At 40.2% G+C, this 18,143-nt stretch overlaps 4 protein-coding genes across 5 annotated transcripts; 2 read left to right on the plus strand and 2 right to left on the minus strand.

Moving 5' to 3' along the window:
* Positions 1-446: 446 nt before the first annotated feature.
* Positions 447-2,636, minus strand: LOC112178806 (guanine nucleotide-binding protein subunit beta-like protein). The gene is made up of 2 exons (XM_024317032.2): positions 1,664-2,636; positions 447-739 (listed from the first exon to the last, which is right to left on the minus strand). Exons 1-2 carry the CDS (start codon positions 2,540-2,542, stop codon positions 638-640), a joined length of 981 nt encoding a protein of 326 aa, XP_024172800.1. The 5' UTR covers positions 2,543-2,636; the 3' UTR covers positions 447-637.
* Positions 2,637-3,729: 1,093 nt separating this feature from the next.
* On the plus strand, positions 3,730-7,310 carry LOC112175224 (peroxisome biogenesis protein 3-2). The gene is made up of 7 exons (XM_024312877.2): positions 3,730-4,045; positions 4,352-4,516; positions 4,626-4,810; positions 4,934-5,064; positions 5,964-6,091; positions 6,337-6,564; positions 6,778-7,310. Exons 1-7 carry the CDS (start codon positions 4,032-4,034, stop codon positions 7,022-7,024), a joined length of 1,098 nt encoding a protein of 365 aa, XP_024168645.1. The 5' UTR covers positions 3,730-4,031; the 3' UTR covers positions 7,025-7,310.
* Positions 7,311-7,568: 258 nt separating this feature from the next.
* Positions 7,569-8,517, minus strand: LOC112180805 (expansin-A23). Its single transcript, XM_024319371.2, has 2 exons — positions 8,386-8,517; positions 7,569-8,238 (listed from the first exon to the last, which is right to left on the minus strand). The coding sequence occupies exons 1-2, from the start codon at positions 8,492-8,494 to the stop codon at positions 7,613-7,615; spliced, it is 735 nt and encodes a 244-aa protein (XP_024175139.2). The 5' UTR covers positions 8,495-8,517; the 3' UTR covers positions 7,569-7,612.
* A 6,764-nt stretch (positions 8,518-15,281) lies between these two features.
* LOC112180051 (pre-mRNA-splicing factor SPF27 homolog) lies at positions 15,282-18,094 on the plus strand. 2 transcript variants are annotated; one of them, XM_024318552.2, is made up of 7 exons: positions 15,282-15,629; positions 15,722-15,888; positions 15,989-16,072; positions 16,489-16,558; positions 16,650-16,783; positions 16,867-16,915; positions 17,836-18,094. In XM_024318552.2, the coding sequence occupies exons 1-6, from the start codon at positions 15,375-15,377 to the stop codon at positions 16,913-16,915; spliced, it is 759 nt and encodes a 252-aa protein (XP_024174320.1). In that variant the 5' UTR covers positions 15,282-15,374; the 3' UTR covers positions 17,836-18,094. The 2 variants fall into 2 exon arrangements, with proteins under 2 accessions (XP_024174320.1, XP_024174319.1); XM_024318551.2 differs by having other exon boundaries at positions 15,283-15,629; positions 16,867-16,919.
* Positions 18,095-18,143: the final 49 nt, after the last annotated feature.

Genomic DNA, 18,143 nt, shown 5'->3' on the forward strand with positions numbered 1-18,143 from the left:
AGTGAAGGTGTGCCAGACATTTTTGGGGCAAGGCATTGATGTTCAAGAAATACCATAAAGTTGGTAGTTTACAAGGATTCAAAAGTGCAATGCATTCAAAGGATTCAAAAGTGCTCATTTTAGCGTTGATTGCTTCTTCCCAACAATAGCTAGCTTTCTCATTTGCTCATGGCATAAATTCTGAATAACTTCGTTCATTTTGGTAGTTTACAAGGCATTGATGTTGCCTCGAGGTCCTTTGTCCAGGTTTAAGATTTTTGAGCCACAGAATGCCAACAATCAGATTTTAGAACAGATCGTAACCAAACCCCATGACCAGATTTTATGATATACAACCACACATCACAATTGCTCTATTTTGATAGGGTATCTTGTTCAATATTCCCTAGGCCAACGTGTTAATTAACAACGCAAACTAGAGCATGATAGAGATTGTAATTTCAGCATCAATTCAAAAAGATACTTAACTTGAAATCTGACATAATATCTTAATTTGAAAACCAAAAAATAGCAAGGCGTTAAAGCCATATAGTCAACATAGAGATAAAATCCCAAATATCCAAGTTTCCAACCAAAAACCTAAATAGACTTTTGACAGTACAACGATAACCAAAACAGATCTCTCGTAAGCAGTTTTCTAGAAGCGGCCAATTCCCCAAACTCTGATAACGCCATCAGTGTATCCACTGAACAATGTGCTTCCATCTGCACTCCAGTTCAAGCTAGTACAGTAGATAACCTGCAATTACATAAAAAGATGAGATGACAGAAGCAATCAGAAAGACCCATCAATTCAAATGTGCAATTCAAATGTGCGGGGAAAATAATTTGCAGGGAACTGTTAATACAATAACCCCTGAACTAATATACCAACCACGAAGAGCAAACAGTATCCACCACACCAAAAATCTACCATCTAGTTTTGGAGAACAATTCAAATCTGATAATCCATAATCCAATACTTGTGCAGGGATGAGATATTAGAATTGACTTGCAACATTTCATATCACATCCCAATGTACACTCAAACACAGAAACAAACCACTTTCTGTTTTCAAATAAGTGTAAAAAGGTTCACTATAAAAAGCGATGCTGCACTTGTAGACTTCCTTGCAGCACCCAATTACATAATCATGAATGTGGGTGCATGTAAACTAACCGGGCAACACCACCAGAAATCAAAGGCCTTAAAGCATTTTAACTCTTTAAATGTAAACCAGCAGCCCACTACCTAAGAACAATGATGGCGTAGTACAAGAAAACTCAGAATTTTTTGCAACTCAACATTACAAAGTATAGAACTTCAAATGAAAGCATCAATATGTAGCAATTAAACAATCGGAAACAATGCTGATTTGTAATCATATGTCCCTGAAGCAAATGTGATCAAATAAGGATATCACAATCAACGAGGTAAAGCAAATGCCAGTTGATCACAAATCCGCATTGTCTACAACAAGCAAATTGTCAGCATTGCTTCCAAATCACCATTGTCTAAAACAATTCAGTAAATAAAATGACATTTCCACACTTCCAAACTACTATCAGTTAAGGAACACACAAACAACAGAATATCAATCTCCATCAAGCGAAAAAATATTAAAACCAAAATTCTAATAGAGCAAGTAAAATCAAACCACAAAAGAAACCAGTGTTTATATACCTTCTTCTTGTTGGCAGTGTGGGTATCATCGGTCTTCTCAGCCTCAGTCTTCAAATCGACCTTCAAATCCTCCACAATGCTCTTACTCTCCAAATCCCAGATCTTAATGCTCTGCTCAGTCGCAGCGCACAGCCAGTACCTGTTGGGACTGAAGCAGAGAGCATGAATAATCGCCCCGGCATCCAGCGAGTACAGCCTCTTCCCCTCGGCCAAATCCCACAGCAAAATGACCCCATCTTTCCCTCCGCTGGCGCACAGGGAACCATCCGGCGACACCGCCACGGTGTTCACATACCCATTGTGCCCTTCCAGAGTGTTCCTCAGCTTGCAATTGGTCAAGTTCCACACCTTCACGGTGCGGTCCCACGAGGCCGAAACGATCGTGGGCTGCAGCGTGTTGGGGCTGAACCTGACGCAGCTGACCCAGTCGTTGTGGCCGTCCTGCTCCTGGATAGTGTACTTGCACTCGCCGAGAGTGTTCCACAGCTTGATCGTGCGGTCGCGGGAGGCCGAGACGATCTGACGGTTGTCGATGGAGAAGGCCACGGAGAGGACGTCCTTGGTGTGGCCGACGAAGCGGCGGGCGGAGACGCCCTGGGCGAGGTCCCACAGGCGGAGCTCGCCGTCCCAGGAGCCGGAGAGGGCGAACTGGCCGTCGGAGGAGAGCACGACGTCCTGGACGAAGTGGGAGTGGCCGGTGAGGCGGCGGCGGGGGACGCCGTAGGCCTTCTCGTCCTTGTTGAGCTGCCAGAGGATGATGGATTTGTCGCGGGAGGCGGAGACGATCATCTCGGAGTTGTCGATGGGGATGGCGATGGCGGTGACCATGTCGGTGTGGGCCCTCATGGTGCCCTTGAGGACGAGGCCTTCGGAACCCATCGCTGGTGGAGCTCGGCGGCGGCGGCGCGAGAGAGAAGCTCTTAGGGTTTTGGGGGAGCGAGATAGAGCGAGTGTAAAAGGCGTGAGAGGAAAAATGAATACGAGTGTGTGCTTAAATAGGGGGAGTGGAATTAGGGTTTTGGAGAGGCCGGTTCGACTTGGAAGCCCATATTGATACTGAAGTTGGGCCAAGAAAGGGCTTCTTGGTTGGTGGATCTTTCATTTTCTATTTGGGCTTCTACATCTTTTATTTAGCCGATCAGACTTTGGTTTTTGATTAAACGTAGCATGAAGCATTAGACTCTGAATTTGCCGTGTATTTCTTTTCTTTGTGAGCTGTGACCGGTTTAGTTTAGAGCAAGTTCACCCGTTGGGTCACCGGGTCACCTACTATTCACTGCTTTTTAGTGTATATTTTCATTCTCTGGGTCACGAAATACACTGTGCCCGTGACTCAGGGCACGAAATACACTGTGCAGGTCACCATGGTGACCCAGAATACTGTACAGGGTGACCTAGGGCACGAAATACACTGTGCTCGTGACCCAGAGGGTGAAATTAACACTAAAAAGCAGTGAATAGTGGGTGACCTGGTGACCCAACGGGTGAACTTGCTCTTAGTGTTTGCACTATCAAATTTGTAGTATAAAAGTTGCGTGTAGCCTGTTAAAAGGTGCATGGGACAGTGACGAGTTTGGTTGTGAAGCATCAGACTCTGACTTCACGTTTATATTTTTTGTATGCTGCAACCAATCCAGTGTCTACACTAATAATTTTGTGCTGCAAACAGTTTTAAGTAACAATTATTTCTGTTACATTTCATCCTACTAATACAATTGAAATTTTGCCCAAAAAAAAGAGAAAAAAAATATTGAAATGGAACAAGTAAATGGTCCATCTAACCCAAATTGCATAATGTGTCCCACAAAGTAAATGGTCCATTCATACATAAATATTAGGGGAAACTCTTCCCCCATTGCTGCCCTTTGCCCAAGTTGCCTTCCTATATATCTTACACAGTACATGTCCTTGCATTAAGAATAGGATAAAATGATACACAAAAATTTATTGTCTTTATCATAAGTTGCACATTTTAGAGGTAAAAGGTGCATTAACTTCTATACACAAATCATAAATGTGATAACACAAAATCCAGCCATAATTGTATAGAGCCATCACTTTTAGGTCCCAAATGTCCTATTTCAACTTGCCTTCTCTAAAGCCTAAACCTTGTATAAATTTCTCAGATAAACTCCTATAAAAGGCTCTTCCTTTAAGCCCGTCTCTCTCTCTCTCTCGAATTGAAAGCGCCACCGTTACAGATTCACTCCCGGCGGGTTTCCCAACACCGCTTGCCGGCCCTCAACGGAAAGCCCACAACTTGTTCATTGTGTTCTCTCGCCCCTTTTCACTTGAGTACTATTTCATTCAGCTCCGTTAATCTGAGGCGCAGTGATGGAGTTTTGGCTCTTCTAGCAGAAAAAAAAAGATGCTTTCTTTGAGGTCAGGCTTTGTAAATTGCAGTGTTTTCTAACTTGGGTCTTTGCCGTTTGGCTCCAATTGTTTGTTTACGATTCTGGGTGGTGTTGTGCTTGGTTCTATTGTGCTAGTTAACTGTTCTAGTTACAGTTTCTTACATTCTTTTAGTTTGTATGGATAAAGATTTGCTTGTTTTGGTGAAATTCATTTGCTTTTGTTGCATTCTGGGTATGGTGGTTTATGGGTTTGTTTATGGTTTTGGTAGAAATGAGGTTCTTGATATCCAACAAGTGCTGCCCTTTAGTTTTCTAATGGCATTTGTGATATTAGGGGCTTTTGGAGGAGGCATAGGAGGAAGGTGCTTGTTACAACTGGTGTGTTAGGAGGTGGATATCTACTGTATAAACTATATAATGCTCACAGACAGAGGCTTACTGACCTGGAGGCCGAACTCGCCCGCGAACAAGAGAGCAGTGAGGAGCTCCTTAAGGCTAAGTAAATACCGAACCCTGTTTCGTTTTCTTGTTGTGATTTGTGGATTGTTGAGTCCATGGCTGCTTACTATTTGGTTTCTCATGTTATGTCTCTTTCTTCACGTTGATAGAATGCAAGCTCATTTTGAGAACATTCAAAGCATTGCTGATACAACAACGCTGCCTCACGTGATGCACTATTTGAGTAGTCGGATAGCAGAAGAGTTAGATACTACTTATATCACCGAAAGGTTAATGCAAATGAAGGGGAAGTCTCCAGAGAAACTTGAATTGTGGGATAGATTAAAAGTTCTAAGTATGTATCTTTCCTTCTTTGGCAGTGATGAATTGTCATCTTTCAATATGAGTTATCTATGATTTCAGCTCAAATATAGATATTGTGATGTGCTCACCTTCTATAGGTCTTCTGTTTTTTCAGGCTTCACAAGAATGGTGTTGTCGTTGTGGTCGATGACGATGCTTAGCTTATATATTAGAGTTCAAGTCAATATATTAGGGAGACATTTATACATTGATACTGCACGTGGTTTTGGAAGCTCTCTTATAGTTGTAAGGGCCATTTACTTTCCTGCTTTACTTATGCACTTTAATTCATCAGATTTGTTGGCTTTGATGTCATGTTATTATTTCAACATCCGAGTGTTCTCAGCTTAAGTAGTCTAGCGCAACTGAACATGCTTACTTAATATCCATGCACCCGAAACATTTTTATTTATTTGAATTATTGAATTTTTCCTTTTCCAGTTTAATGTATGTGCTCCCATTTTGTCAAATAGCATCAAACATGGTTGCAAAGTCTACAAGCTATGACACTTAATTCTAGGTTGTGGAAAGATTGACTAGGATGTTGGTAGTCTGGCTTGATCTTCAATGTTATTAAGGAGATGTTAAGTAGATCTTTTGGAGAAGCTCTTTTAGAAATCTTACCAGAAGGATTTTGGAATGAAGTGTGAGTGACATATTTCTAAACTTTCCCTTATGCTGTGTGTAAGAAATTCTAATAATAAGTCTTCTGATACCAGATTGTAATGGTTTCTTCTCATTACTGTATTGGTGGCTATAAAGAGTGTGGTCACCTGCCTTTTTATTTGGTTATGGTTGGCCACCTGGTTTTCTTGTTAGCCTTTCTTGAAGGTCTACATTACTGAACTGTTTGTGAGAGTCTTGGATAACGCTCGTTAATATAATAAATATAGAATGATTTTAAGAATTGCTGCATTGTGACTGTCTGATTGATGCCTCTAAAAGCACTGTTACTTCTGTTAACTCTTACCCATTGACTGTCTGCTTTAGGATTTTGCACACTTTTATTGATATGTTTTTATCTGGTTTACTCTTTCCCAAGTCATCTTTGCTAATTTGTATTACCACTTATATTAGGCATTCTACAAAGTGAACCTTATATTACTCTTGGATTTAATGTGATATTTTTGTATGTATGCTTACAGGAGGATGCTGAACTCATTGATAGGGATGACCAGCAGAAGTTTCTAGCAAGTTCTGATTATCTCTCCAGTTATGGCATGCCTGCTTTAATTTCGAATATCCAGGCAGCAGCAGCAGAAGTTCTTAATGGGTAAGGTTTGTTGTACCATTTATAGTGGTCAATTTCCAGGTTTTGAATCTATAGGCAATAAGTTTATTATACTTGAAACTACCATAACTTAATGAGCACTTCCAAGTTGGAATATATAGAACAACGTCAATCACACTAGCACCCACCACAATAAAGGCACAGGGGCTTTGGCTGAAGATGCATTAGAAAAATTTCTTGAAACTTTAGAAATCTTATTAATTGTCTTGGATGATTTTCATCTGCAGAAAGCAGCTAACTGAACGGTTCAATACCACGGTTCTCCATGATACTATTATGCAAATGCTTGACAAGTTCATGAGCACAGGAAGTCCCCATCACTGGGTGAACTACTTGATGCCAGAGGATGCTCGTTGGGTTGAACTAGCAACTGCCTTCAGCAGTGATAGCACAGTTCTTCCGGATGTCACCAAATTTGAACAACTTATGCTGGAGACGCGGTCAGTAATATCAAGGTATTTTTATGGCTTTTATGTTGGAGACGTGGTCAGTAATATCAAATTTGAAACAACTTATGTTCTGGGTTTTACTAAATACCTGAGTTCTTTCATGAACTCTAACAAGTAGAACAATGCAACTTATTCCTCCTGTTCCTTTCTCTTTCTCATACTCTCTAGTTTCTTTATCACATCAGTGGATAATCTATGATTTTGTGTTCTCTCTTTCAGTGGTGAATTTGGTAGTATTGCTCAGATGGCACTGAGAGCAGTGGTGGATACAGTGGTAGTGGATATGGGCACCCAATCTGGAGGTGATCTAGCGTCCGGAACGCCCCTTGCCAAAGTTTTGGCAAGAGTTGCACAGATGGGTCCCACACTCCTTGGAGAATCAAGCAAATTCGTACAGATCATTCTAAATGTACCAGAAGTTGAGCTCTTTTTTACTCTCATCTATTCACATATGCAAATCTCATAGGCTAGAGACAGACCCTAGTTCCTTTTTGAAGTGATTGTTCATTTCCTTGCAATTGAGGCAGCAATGGAAAACATGCTCATCGCATTTGGGTTTCAAGTGCTCAAAAGTCAGAAATTTGAAAGGCCATAACAGATAAAGATGAGGATTACTGCAGTGTGATTTACCTTTGTACTACTACCTCATCTATAATCGTTTGTTGTACTGTACCATCTAATATTTAGATATATGCCGATATGGTGTGTGTGGCACCAAGATATAAAGTTGCATCCTCCGCTTGCCTGTTAAATTAATAGTATCGAAGGTAATGATGCTGACCTGATCTTTCCATATATATCTTTCAGCTTATTGGCTCCAGTCTATCTATAATGAAGTAAAACATACAAGTATGGATAATGAATCTCAGATCCTGCTAGTTCCTTCATCTAAAACCTCAAAAAGTACAAGAACTTGTACATGAAAGTTGATAACAAAGTTACAATTGCTAGTTCCACAGTTAAAAGAATCCTAATTGTCTCAGAAACGACTGCAGCATGATGAACTAAACCTAAACCCTAAACCCAACTGCAGCATCTGTGTTGATGCAGATTACTAGAAGTTTCTTCCCTCATATGTCTTCCCCAATTGCCAATCCCTCGGGGCGACATTGTCGGACTGCACCATTCTACCATCCCTTGCGGTAACTTGGAAAGACAAGCTCTGCCCCTGTAACTTCTGCACAGTATCATCCGATACCTGCCAGTTTACGCCCCAATTACGTTCCATTTGTATCCAACCAGTCTGAGAACCCTTTATCTTCACATCAACAACCTGTCCAGCACCACCAACATTGTACACTAGCACAAGCAACCAACCTTGATTTCCCTTAAACACGAACTTTATACCACCACTCTTGCGGCACTTAACTCGGCGATAGACAACCGGGACAATTCCTGCTTTGTATTCTGCAATGTTCAAGAACATAGGCATGGATAGATCAAAGTGCTTGCGAGGCGGGTTGCACCAAGGAGCTTCCTCATCGTAGCTTGGAGGGCAGTAGTTGGTAGCTGTGACCCGGATTGCGCCTGCACCTTTTTTGCACCATTCTGAAGAGTTAAAACACATTATTAGGAAACAAGCTCCGCAAGTACGTCCTTTGTTGAACAATGCCTCGCTTAATGCTGTGGTTTGAAGGCCGTATCCTTCTTCAATAACATTTTCGTATCCACAAGCTCCCTCTGCGGAAAAAATTTCGATCTACATAAGTGTAGTTCAAGAGGTATATGATTCGGTAAACTTTTCCTATTTCATTAGCCTACATTGCAAGATGAAAAGTAAACAACAAATATGTGGAGTAAAGAGGTATTAGTGGATTAAGGACTTACGCAAGGTTTCATCACCATTCATGTCGCCGTAAAACGTTGCAGTAGCATGCTGCCAACCACGCTTAAGAGAGAGACCGGCGGCAGCCATGCCTAGGTTGAGAACAATCATGACTATGACGAAACAGGACCGGAGACTAGTCATCTTAGCTCAAGAGAAAATGTTAGTCACGGTTTAACTGTGAAAAAGAAAATTAGCAGCATTGCATGCTTATAACATATGAGAACGCATTAGCATCGGTGATTAGTTAAAGGGAAAGTCTGAAATCCAACCGATTCCATTGATCTACTTATTTAGTTCAGGAAAAAGTTCCAAATTTTTGACTGAATCCTACTAGATGTGACTGATATATTTTACTGCATTACCTATATCCATAGGCTTAAGTTTCTCAACAACTTCAACAGACTAATCAATTTGATTTTTTCCATTCACATATAACTTTTAACTATGAAAAGCAAATTTATGACACAATTTGGATTAGTTAATGAACTCACTTGCAGTTTCTTACATTTATTTATTTAATTATTTTTTTCTTTATCCCATCCCACCCTTACATATATAAGTGAGAATCAAACCCTTAACCTTAATTTACAATGTAATGACACAATTTCTAAACCATTTGCTATGATGATAAATTCATAGCTTAATCTGCTCCAAAAGCTACTCGACTGTTTAGCTTCATTCCAGGGGTATACGCCAAGACATTGATTTGGAAGCAAAATTGTTATGAATGAACTCCCAGCAGGAAGACGATTGGAGGCCATGACTAGCCTCTCCTAGAACTGTGACTTGGTGTCACACATAAGAGAATGCGAAAATTCATGAAAATTAAATGAAAAATTGGCTAAAATACAATCCATTATTAGTTTGATTGTCCCTAAAACCTGTTAGGTTAACTTGCAAGAAGAATTTGTTCATGCAACAAGAATTAATTCTATCTTACCAATTTTTTTGTTTTGTTTGTTTTTTTTTTCATAAGAATCAAATGTTTTCATATGTATCTTTTTGTTACGAGATGTTGGAGGAACCAATATGATCCGCAAAAGAGTGCTGCATTGCATAAAAACTAGACATACTTGCAAGTAATCCTGATTAGAAATGCATGCTTTGATAAAAACATTTGAATAGGCATATTTAGTTTAGTTAACTTTTCTTTCTCTTAAGTTTTTATTATTTCCTACTGTCTACGACTAGGGTTAAGATCAGCCATAATTTACATAATACTAATAGAATATGAAACCGACCATCTTAGCTTAAGAGAAAATATTAGTCGGAATAGCTATGAACAAGCAATTAAATTAGCAGTATTGCATGATTATCTAACACATAATGAGTGCATTAGCATTGTAGATTAGTTAAAGAAGAGTTTGAAATGCAACTAATTTCATTGTATTTCAATATTTTTCATATGACTAAATTCTCAATATTTTTCATATGACTAAATTCTACTTAGTTTACATGATTAGTTTCAAACAAATCTGACCAAATCATGCGGCTTAGATTTACTTGGCCAGTCCATTGCCTTAAGTTTCTCTACAACTTCAATGGATCACTTGTGTAAATTAGTGAACGGTTAACTTTTTTTTTTGAATAAGTGAACGGTTAACTTGTATATCATAAATTTACAGAATTTTTTAATCATTATTTGCAACGATAATAAAATCATATATAGCATGATCTCATCTCTGCCCCTCCAAGATTAATGCTCTCAATTATTTAGCTTCATAGGGATAATGGAATGAAATACAAATATGATCATATAGAATCCATTTGTTTTTGAGAAGATTTTCGACCGATTCTAAATGCCCCATAGATTTATATTTTATTTGGTAGTGACTGATGCATATAATGCCCTGTAGAACGTTGTCTCAACAAGTATCAGTTATCTTTAATTTGTTCAAAAATGACTTTATCACAAGAACAGTCTTAGATGCCATGACTGCAGCAGGCATCACCCAAAACGGACCGGCTAGTATCACAGTAAGAGAATGAGAAAGCTCATGAAAGCTGTATGAAAATGGTTTGCCACTGATTGGTTTGGTTGCCCTGAAACCTCTCTCTTCCCAAGTTCACAAAGCTATGTCTAGTTAGATTGGTTCCATATCTATGTTTGTTCACTTGTTGTGAGATGTTGGAGAAACCTATTGAATATGGCAAGGCAACAAAAACTAGCATTCTTGTATAGCTCAAAATTCCAAATAACCATCTCGAAAGCCAAGAAGCCGGAAATAGTCAAAATTGTTCAACTCTTCGATTCTTTCATCTCCAATAAAATAAAGCTGTGAGGGTATCAAAATATGCATGGTTATCTAACATGGAAAGTTCTTATTGCAAATAACATAATTTGTTAAAATATTCAAAATTGTACCATATTTTAGTAGGATATGTTTGCTCAATTCAGTGTCAGATGTAAGTTTCCAATTATATCCTCAAGCCTCAATATCTTAACCATTTCAAACTTTAACTCTCAATGTATCAATCAAAATGAACTCAATGACTCAGTTCACTAATAATTGTAAACTATAAATATTTATCAACTTGTAAGCTACTCGACTAATTATCATTACATATGAATCATATGATTACACATGCACAACACAATTTTTTGGTGAAAACATGCATAAGCCATTTCATAGACGAAATAAACATGTCAGATTAGATCACAGTTTCTAACTCCTCTAACGGGCCAAGACAAGACCTACGTGAGTAGAAACGGAAAACAGTGCGAACCAAATTTGTAACAAGATGATCAACATCTGTACCCCATTGACAATCTTAATATGGGGTTTACCAGAATGAAAACAAGTAATCCAAGAGGTTTTATTTATTTATTTTAATTTTTTTATAAACAAAAAACTCTTCCGACAAAATAAATTTTTTCTGTTTGGTTTTGACTAATCAAAGTTTCAAATTAACCCTTCGAGATGGAGAGAGGGCCTCCGAAACTTGCAGAGCGACCCGGTGAGGCGAAAGTGTGATTTCGTGATGGCGGTGGTGAGCCTCGTGCTCTCCAGACCAGGCAGAGGCAAGATGACAGCGGCGTGGGCATGGAGAGGCTGTGGTTTCTTCTGCAACAGCGTTGAGATCTTGACCCAGTTTCTCGAAGGCTCCGATTAAGGCAATTCTTGGCTAAGAGTGGTGTTTTTGGACGTGGTTTGGTTGATTATGTCGGAACTGCGACGTTGGTGTCCACGCCTGCAGCTTTCGAGGGGTTTGGGCTATGCGTCGTGGGCCGACGTCGTTTGACCGAGGGGACCAGGTCTGAGCAGCTGGAGGCGCCGATGGTGGTGTTAGGCCGAAACAAACCCGACTCGGGCTGTGATGGCGATGTCTCCAGCGATCTATGACTGCTGCAGGAGAGCCAAGCTGGGTCTCTGTAGCGCCGGCGATGGCTGGGCTGGCTGGTGATATTGACCGGGTTAGGGCTGGCTGGTGATATTGCACCGCTGGTGATGCAGGCGGCGACAAGCTGCGGGCAAGAACCACTTCTGGAAAAACCCGCAGGAAACCCTAGTTTTGAACTAGGGTTGACCGTTGTTTTGACTGGGCTGGTTGGAGCATATGGGCTGGTGCAGGTGACTGGGCTTGAGTCTTCTTTTTGTGGGACGCTGTGACAGGACCCGCCCCGGATTTCACCCTGAAATCCGAAAAGGCCCTGCGGGACCCACCTTAGAAGAAATTCTACCAAAAAATTTGACAGAACTTCCCCTAAAAATGGACAACCCAAAACCTGTAAACAAACAATTACACTTCTAAATCATCCATCCTTATTCTCCTGGAGCCACCCTGCTCCCTATATCACAACATCTCTCATATCACAAAACAATTCTGAAACTTAAGAATATTAATCTCAAGAGATATCAGAGCAATCTATTTCTCAGGCGTACAAGAAGGTAGAATACAAGATAAACGACCAATACTTTTATAATGCGGAAGCTATGACAGCTATGCCTCAACCCCAAGTACGCTCGACCTCAAGCTAAACTGGCCTGCAAACTGGGCATTTAAAACCGAAGGGCCCAGGGGAAAACATTTAAAATCCGTTAGAGTGAGTGGACGAAAAATAAGTAATTTCAAATGAATAAGTAAAACTTAATGCTTTCCCAAGTTATTCTCTAAAACCTCGCATGCAGTAACAATCTTGAACACACTCTTAATCATCCTCTTTACTGAAATCTCAATCACGTAATAAGAACATCTTGAAGTCTCTTAAAATCTCATCCTCAATCCTTATAAAAACATCATTTTCATGAGGCTCGTTTGATGACTAGAAAGGACTGCTGTCTAGTCATCTCATGCCATCTAGGAGGGACTGCCACCCAGATGACGCAACGGAAGGGACTGCCAACCGGAATAGGAGGCGGTGGATAGATGGGACTGCCAACTAGCCACATGTAGTAGACGGGACTGCCGACTAACCACAAGTAGTAGACGGGACTGCCGACTAACTACCTCATGTCATCTGGAAGGGACTGCCAACCAGGTGACGCATCGGATGGGACTGCCAACCGGGCTGTAGTCTGGAAGGGACTGCCAACCAGACTATTACCTAGAAGGGACTGCCAACTAGGTAAGATACGCATGCGCCAAAACTGGCCTCCTTAATAAACTGAATAGCCTCCTCAAGAAACTGAAAATAACTTTAAAATCTCAATAAATCCTCGAAAGCATAAAATCAAATACTCTGTAAATCAATAAATGCTTTCGGAAAGAAAACTCAATCTAACTTCAAGGCTAATAAGTGCGGAGCTCAAAGCTCAATAAATTTCGATAAAACATTCGTACTCGTGAATCCTCATAAAAACCGATATTTGAAATCCAAAATTCTCATAATATTTTCTGAATCAGTCACTTCCCGAAAATCATTTCCCAACTCAATAACTCATGAATGACTATCTCAAAAATCTACTAAAAGCCCTCGGGAAGGAATTTCAATACTAATCTCGTAATCCATAAATAAATCTCAATAAACTAAATCTCAAATATTCAAAACATAATTAAATCTCAATTGGAAGAAAATAATAATAATACTGCATGCGGAATTAATTTAAAAACAAATGTCCACTCACAGTACTATTTAGGCGACCATGCATACGAGTTCCTTCGTCGAGCAATAGCTCGGTACATCGCCCTGTACACAATTATATTCCGTGAATAACTATTCAACAATTAAATACGATTCTCAAAATCAAATCCTCATAATTACATCTCCACTTCTCCTCGGATGCAACCCAAATTATACCACTAATACCATTTCGTTAATTTAAAGGTTCCAAGGCAGAACCGAGAGATATCCGACGGCCGGATTCTCGTAATTCGATAATCGAAACCCTAAACTTCAAAAATTCATAATTAATTCCAAGCTTCTCCAAAATTCACCAAATTTCATATATAAGCTCTACAATATTTATAGGATTTAATGGGCTAAAAACTGGAATTAAAACACAGCCCAACACGCCTCCACGCGCCACCCACAGTGGCGGCGCGTGGGACCCACGCGCAGGCGGTAACCACCTCCGATGGCCACCATATTTTGACAGCAGCACCTACACAACACACTGATCAATTTTCTCAACTACATCACATCCCAATTTTACCTTTAAACAGTCGAATTCAACCGGTGAAGAAAACCCAGAAAATCAAGAACCCTAGATTTTCAATTCTGCCTCTACACTTCAAATCTTGATTCGAGGCTAGGGGCGAAATGATCTCCGTGGAAAACCAAACCTTCGACGGCAAAATGGTGACCAGAGGTGGCCGGAATCGCCGGAAATCGGCAAAAATGGCTAACTGCCACCGTAGCTTCCTCCGCTCCAAATCGAGCTTCTCCGGCCAAATTACCGTAATATACCTCCACAGACGTGATAAGGGGAAGAAACCGAGCTTGGGGGTGGCCGGATTACTTTCTGGGTCGGCCGGAGGAGGAAGAAATCGGAGGGGGAAGAGATCGGGCCGAAAGGGAGGAAGGGTCGGGGAGAGAGAAGAGAAAGTTACCGGGGGCTAGGTAGATTTTCCAAAAATGGAAATCTACCAACAGTAATTTCCATATATATATACAACTTACCATGAACAGTAAATTCTACATTTTTGGCCATAACTCTCACATACTAAGTCCAATTTTTACGCACCACATATGCACGCGCTCGGTTTAACGTCCTCTACAACTTTCATGAAGGAAATTTTCTCAAATTTTGACCCGAACAAAAAGTCAACTTTTAGGGCCCCCTAAAAGCATTGAAACGACAGTAAAAGTGAAAGTAAAAGTTGTTTACCGTCCAAATGACTAGTAACCCGGTGAATTCGGGTTCGGGACGTCACACGCTGGTGGTAACTGGGCCTAGTGGGAGGCTCAAATCTGGAGAGGAAGCCAAGAAGAGCCCGAGGAGCAACCTATTACTGAGGTTGTTGGCTACTGAGGAGGCTGAAGATGGTGCTAATTCCAACCCTAAGGAGGAGGGACTAGCTTTCTCTTAAGTTCTCTAAGCTTTTAGACATTTTGGACTCAAGCTTTTTGGAGTAGGGATAATTTCTAGAGGCTTTTCTAAGATGTTTCTAGTTGATATTTGTACTGTAGTTGCGTGATTGGCAGATTAGACTAGATGAATATATTTTCCTCAGAGAGCGAGATTGTTCTTACTTAGTTTTAGGCTTGTTGTTCAGCGAACGTCTCTTTAGACTTTAATGATTTTAGTTGTGGCTTAGATAGGTTATCCGGTTTGTTCCGGGGTTCTTTGTATAAGTTGTGTTAAACTCTGATCTGTTTTCATGGCTTGATAATCCTATTAAAAAAAAAAAAAAATCAAAGATAAGTTCCACAGTTGGGTTTGGGCCAGCCCATATAAGACAAGAATGAATGTGCCTTACTGGAAAGCCCATTAGACAACTATAAAAAACAAAAGCGGTCGGGTTCAAACGGCGCGCAGCGGCTCACCGTTTTCCCTCTCTCAAAATCCCCAGACTCTCCCTCCGATACCTCACACAGCTCAGAACAATGGCGAACACCACCTCCACCGCCAGCAACGAAATCTTAATGTTAGAAGCTCCGCCGCAAGGTCCATCGTGGCCGGGCCCCTTAACCAACGCCGAGATCATCGACGCCTTGCCGTACATCGACGAAGACTACTACGCCAGCGCAGCCGTCAAGAGAGAGGTCGACCTCATGGTGGAGGAAGAGCTCCGTCGCAGCGCCAAAAAGCCCGCCGATTTCCTCAAAGACTTGCCTCCACTCGCCAAGCCCAATTTCAAGGTCAGTCACACACACATATAGCTCCCTAGGGTTTCAAATTTCAAATTATCTCCTAGGGTTTCAAAAAGTTGTGAAAATTTGGTTTATCTCAGAATAATCCAGTTCTGGCGAGAGAGTACGACCGCGTGAGAGCTTCCAAGCCTCCCGTGGTTCTTGATTTCTCCAGAGATAAAGCGGAGATGCCGAAGAGGACTGATGAAGCTGCTTGGAGACAGGCTCTTCAGAAAGCTCAGTGCTTTTCGCAGCACAATGTCGTCAGGTAAATCTAATTCTTGGCAATGCGTATCAATATCAATGCCTTGGATTGTGTATTTATTTGTGTGACTTGGATTGTGATGGATTGAGTGACCGGTTTTCAGATTGGAGAATTTGGAGCTGATGGATAAGTATGGCCCTGACGCCTGGATTCAGTACAACAATGTATTGCAATCACTTTTGTCGAGGTTTGTTTGCCAGTTTTTATATAAAGAAGATGGACTTTTGGATTTACTTGATCATAGTGAAGCAACTGATTCTGTAGTTCTAAGACTAGTAGTGTAATGATGCACCATATACTTGTATATCATACCCATCTGTTCGTGCTGAGACAGAAATGTACATTTGTTCACAAGTGCCCGAGTATTCTTGATTATATTCAAAATGCATCGTCACATATGATATGAGATACAAGTTTGTGTTTAGGATGGATATTTTCTTAGTTTCCTAGACCATGTGTATTGAAGTGTGTCACTTACTTAGATATGACATATTGAAGTTTAATTTGATTGTGCAAACAAATATTAGTTCTATTGAAAAATGCATTTGATAGTACTTGATATCATGTCCATGCTCTTATTTACAATTGCATTGATCTGTGCAGATTGCAGAAATTAACTCATGAACGCTCTCAAATGATTGGAACCGTGAATCGTGAAAGGAAAGAACATCAGGTGATTTAACTTCCTTACTTACCATCCCTTATTTGATCTAAATGCTTTCTTGGAGTTTGATCTGGTAAATTTATTCTTCATTGTTGAGCAGCAAAACACTGCATATGAGCTTAATGCTTTATCTGCGCAATGGAAGGAACTTTCTGTGAAAAACATAGAAATTCAAGCCGCATGTGCTAAAATTGAAAATTATATAGATGAACTCAAAAAGGAAGCTGCAGAGAGGTAATCCGCCTTTTCCTTTCTGGTGTGTTTTCTCTCTCATGGATTTACTAGTTTGGCTGCTAATTAGTAATTACTGATTTCAGAGGCTGGGACTTAAAACCAATGGAGAATGGCCCGTTGAATTCTGAATGAGTAGGTATGCTTATATGGCATTTGATTTAGATTTGATGCTATAACTCTGTCATTATATGTCTGTTTTTTAATAGAATTCAGTGGTGTTATGTCATATTGTTGCCCTTTCAAGGAAAAAAAATGTCATATGTGCCAACATAGGGTTCAGAAATGATATGTAATATTATGTTCCTTCATTTTCATGTGAGAATTCTTTCCTTCATTTTCTCATTGGGTTTCAAATGTAATCTTGAAGAATTGATTGTTTTCTGTTCCAATCAATGGACCTGTCCAACCTATCCAACCTTACAAGTGTGGTTCCAAATCTTGAAGAATTGATTCTTTCTATTTCATTTCTTTCCTTAAGCGAGCCGTTCGGAAAATAGCACCTTATATTCATAAATGGTACGATGCTATTGTGTATGATGATACTTTTTCTACCAGAACATGAGAACTCTTATGTAATATATGTTAGATGTCTAGGTCATGCCTATGTGGTACATTGTTGTGGCTCATCCATTGCAAATTTAATGAATAACTTTTACGTAGTGTGAACAAGGTCTCCCTAGATCCCTTTAGCAGTCCAGGACCACAATGCCAAAACAGAAGTTGGTTTTTTGTTATCACCTAACAACTTGGCTATGTTTCTATTTAAGGTTTATATGCCAACTCCACAGAAACCTGTTCTTGTTCTTTTTTCTTGTCAGAAATACAGAAGTGTAAAATTCATGAAAGGTTTATGGCTCCGAATTGCTTAATATTGGAAGTTGGCCTTGGTTTGCATTTGAAGTGTCATGATAAGTAATTATACTCATTACATGCTTCTTATGAGTACCAAACAGCTACTATGACCATAGTTGATTTTAATGACTTCTGCCTTAAATGGAGCAGTGCTACCACACAGTCTGACAGCCTTATTTCACCATTGGAATTGTAAACAGGTTCTGCATGAAGACCTGGAAGTGCTCCAATTCACGCAGCTGGAATGGATCCATCTTTCCGGATGAGTGGCTGATATGTTACTGGCTTACTCGGTGGTTTTTCCTAGTTCCAGTTGGAATCCAATACGATTTGATAATTATTTTACTTGGATTTGTCCAAATTTAGCTGTAATGATCTCAAAGAGCAGAGCTCCATTAGAGTAAATCTTTCCCGGAACTTATTCTAAATGGATCCCGAGTTCAAGTTGTTTTCTACATTTAGTCTTGTAAAAAAGCCATGAGGTATTAATATGCTGGCTTGCCAACTT

The sequence above is a fragment of the Rosa chinensis genome, chromosome 7 (assembly GCF_002994745.2).
Source record: "Rosa chinensis cultivar Old Blush chromosome 7, RchiOBHm-V2, whole genome shotgun sequence".
NCBI classification, from domain to species: domain Eukaryota; kingdom Viridiplantae; phylum Streptophyta; class Magnoliopsida; order Rosales; family Rosaceae; genus Rosa; species Rosa chinensis.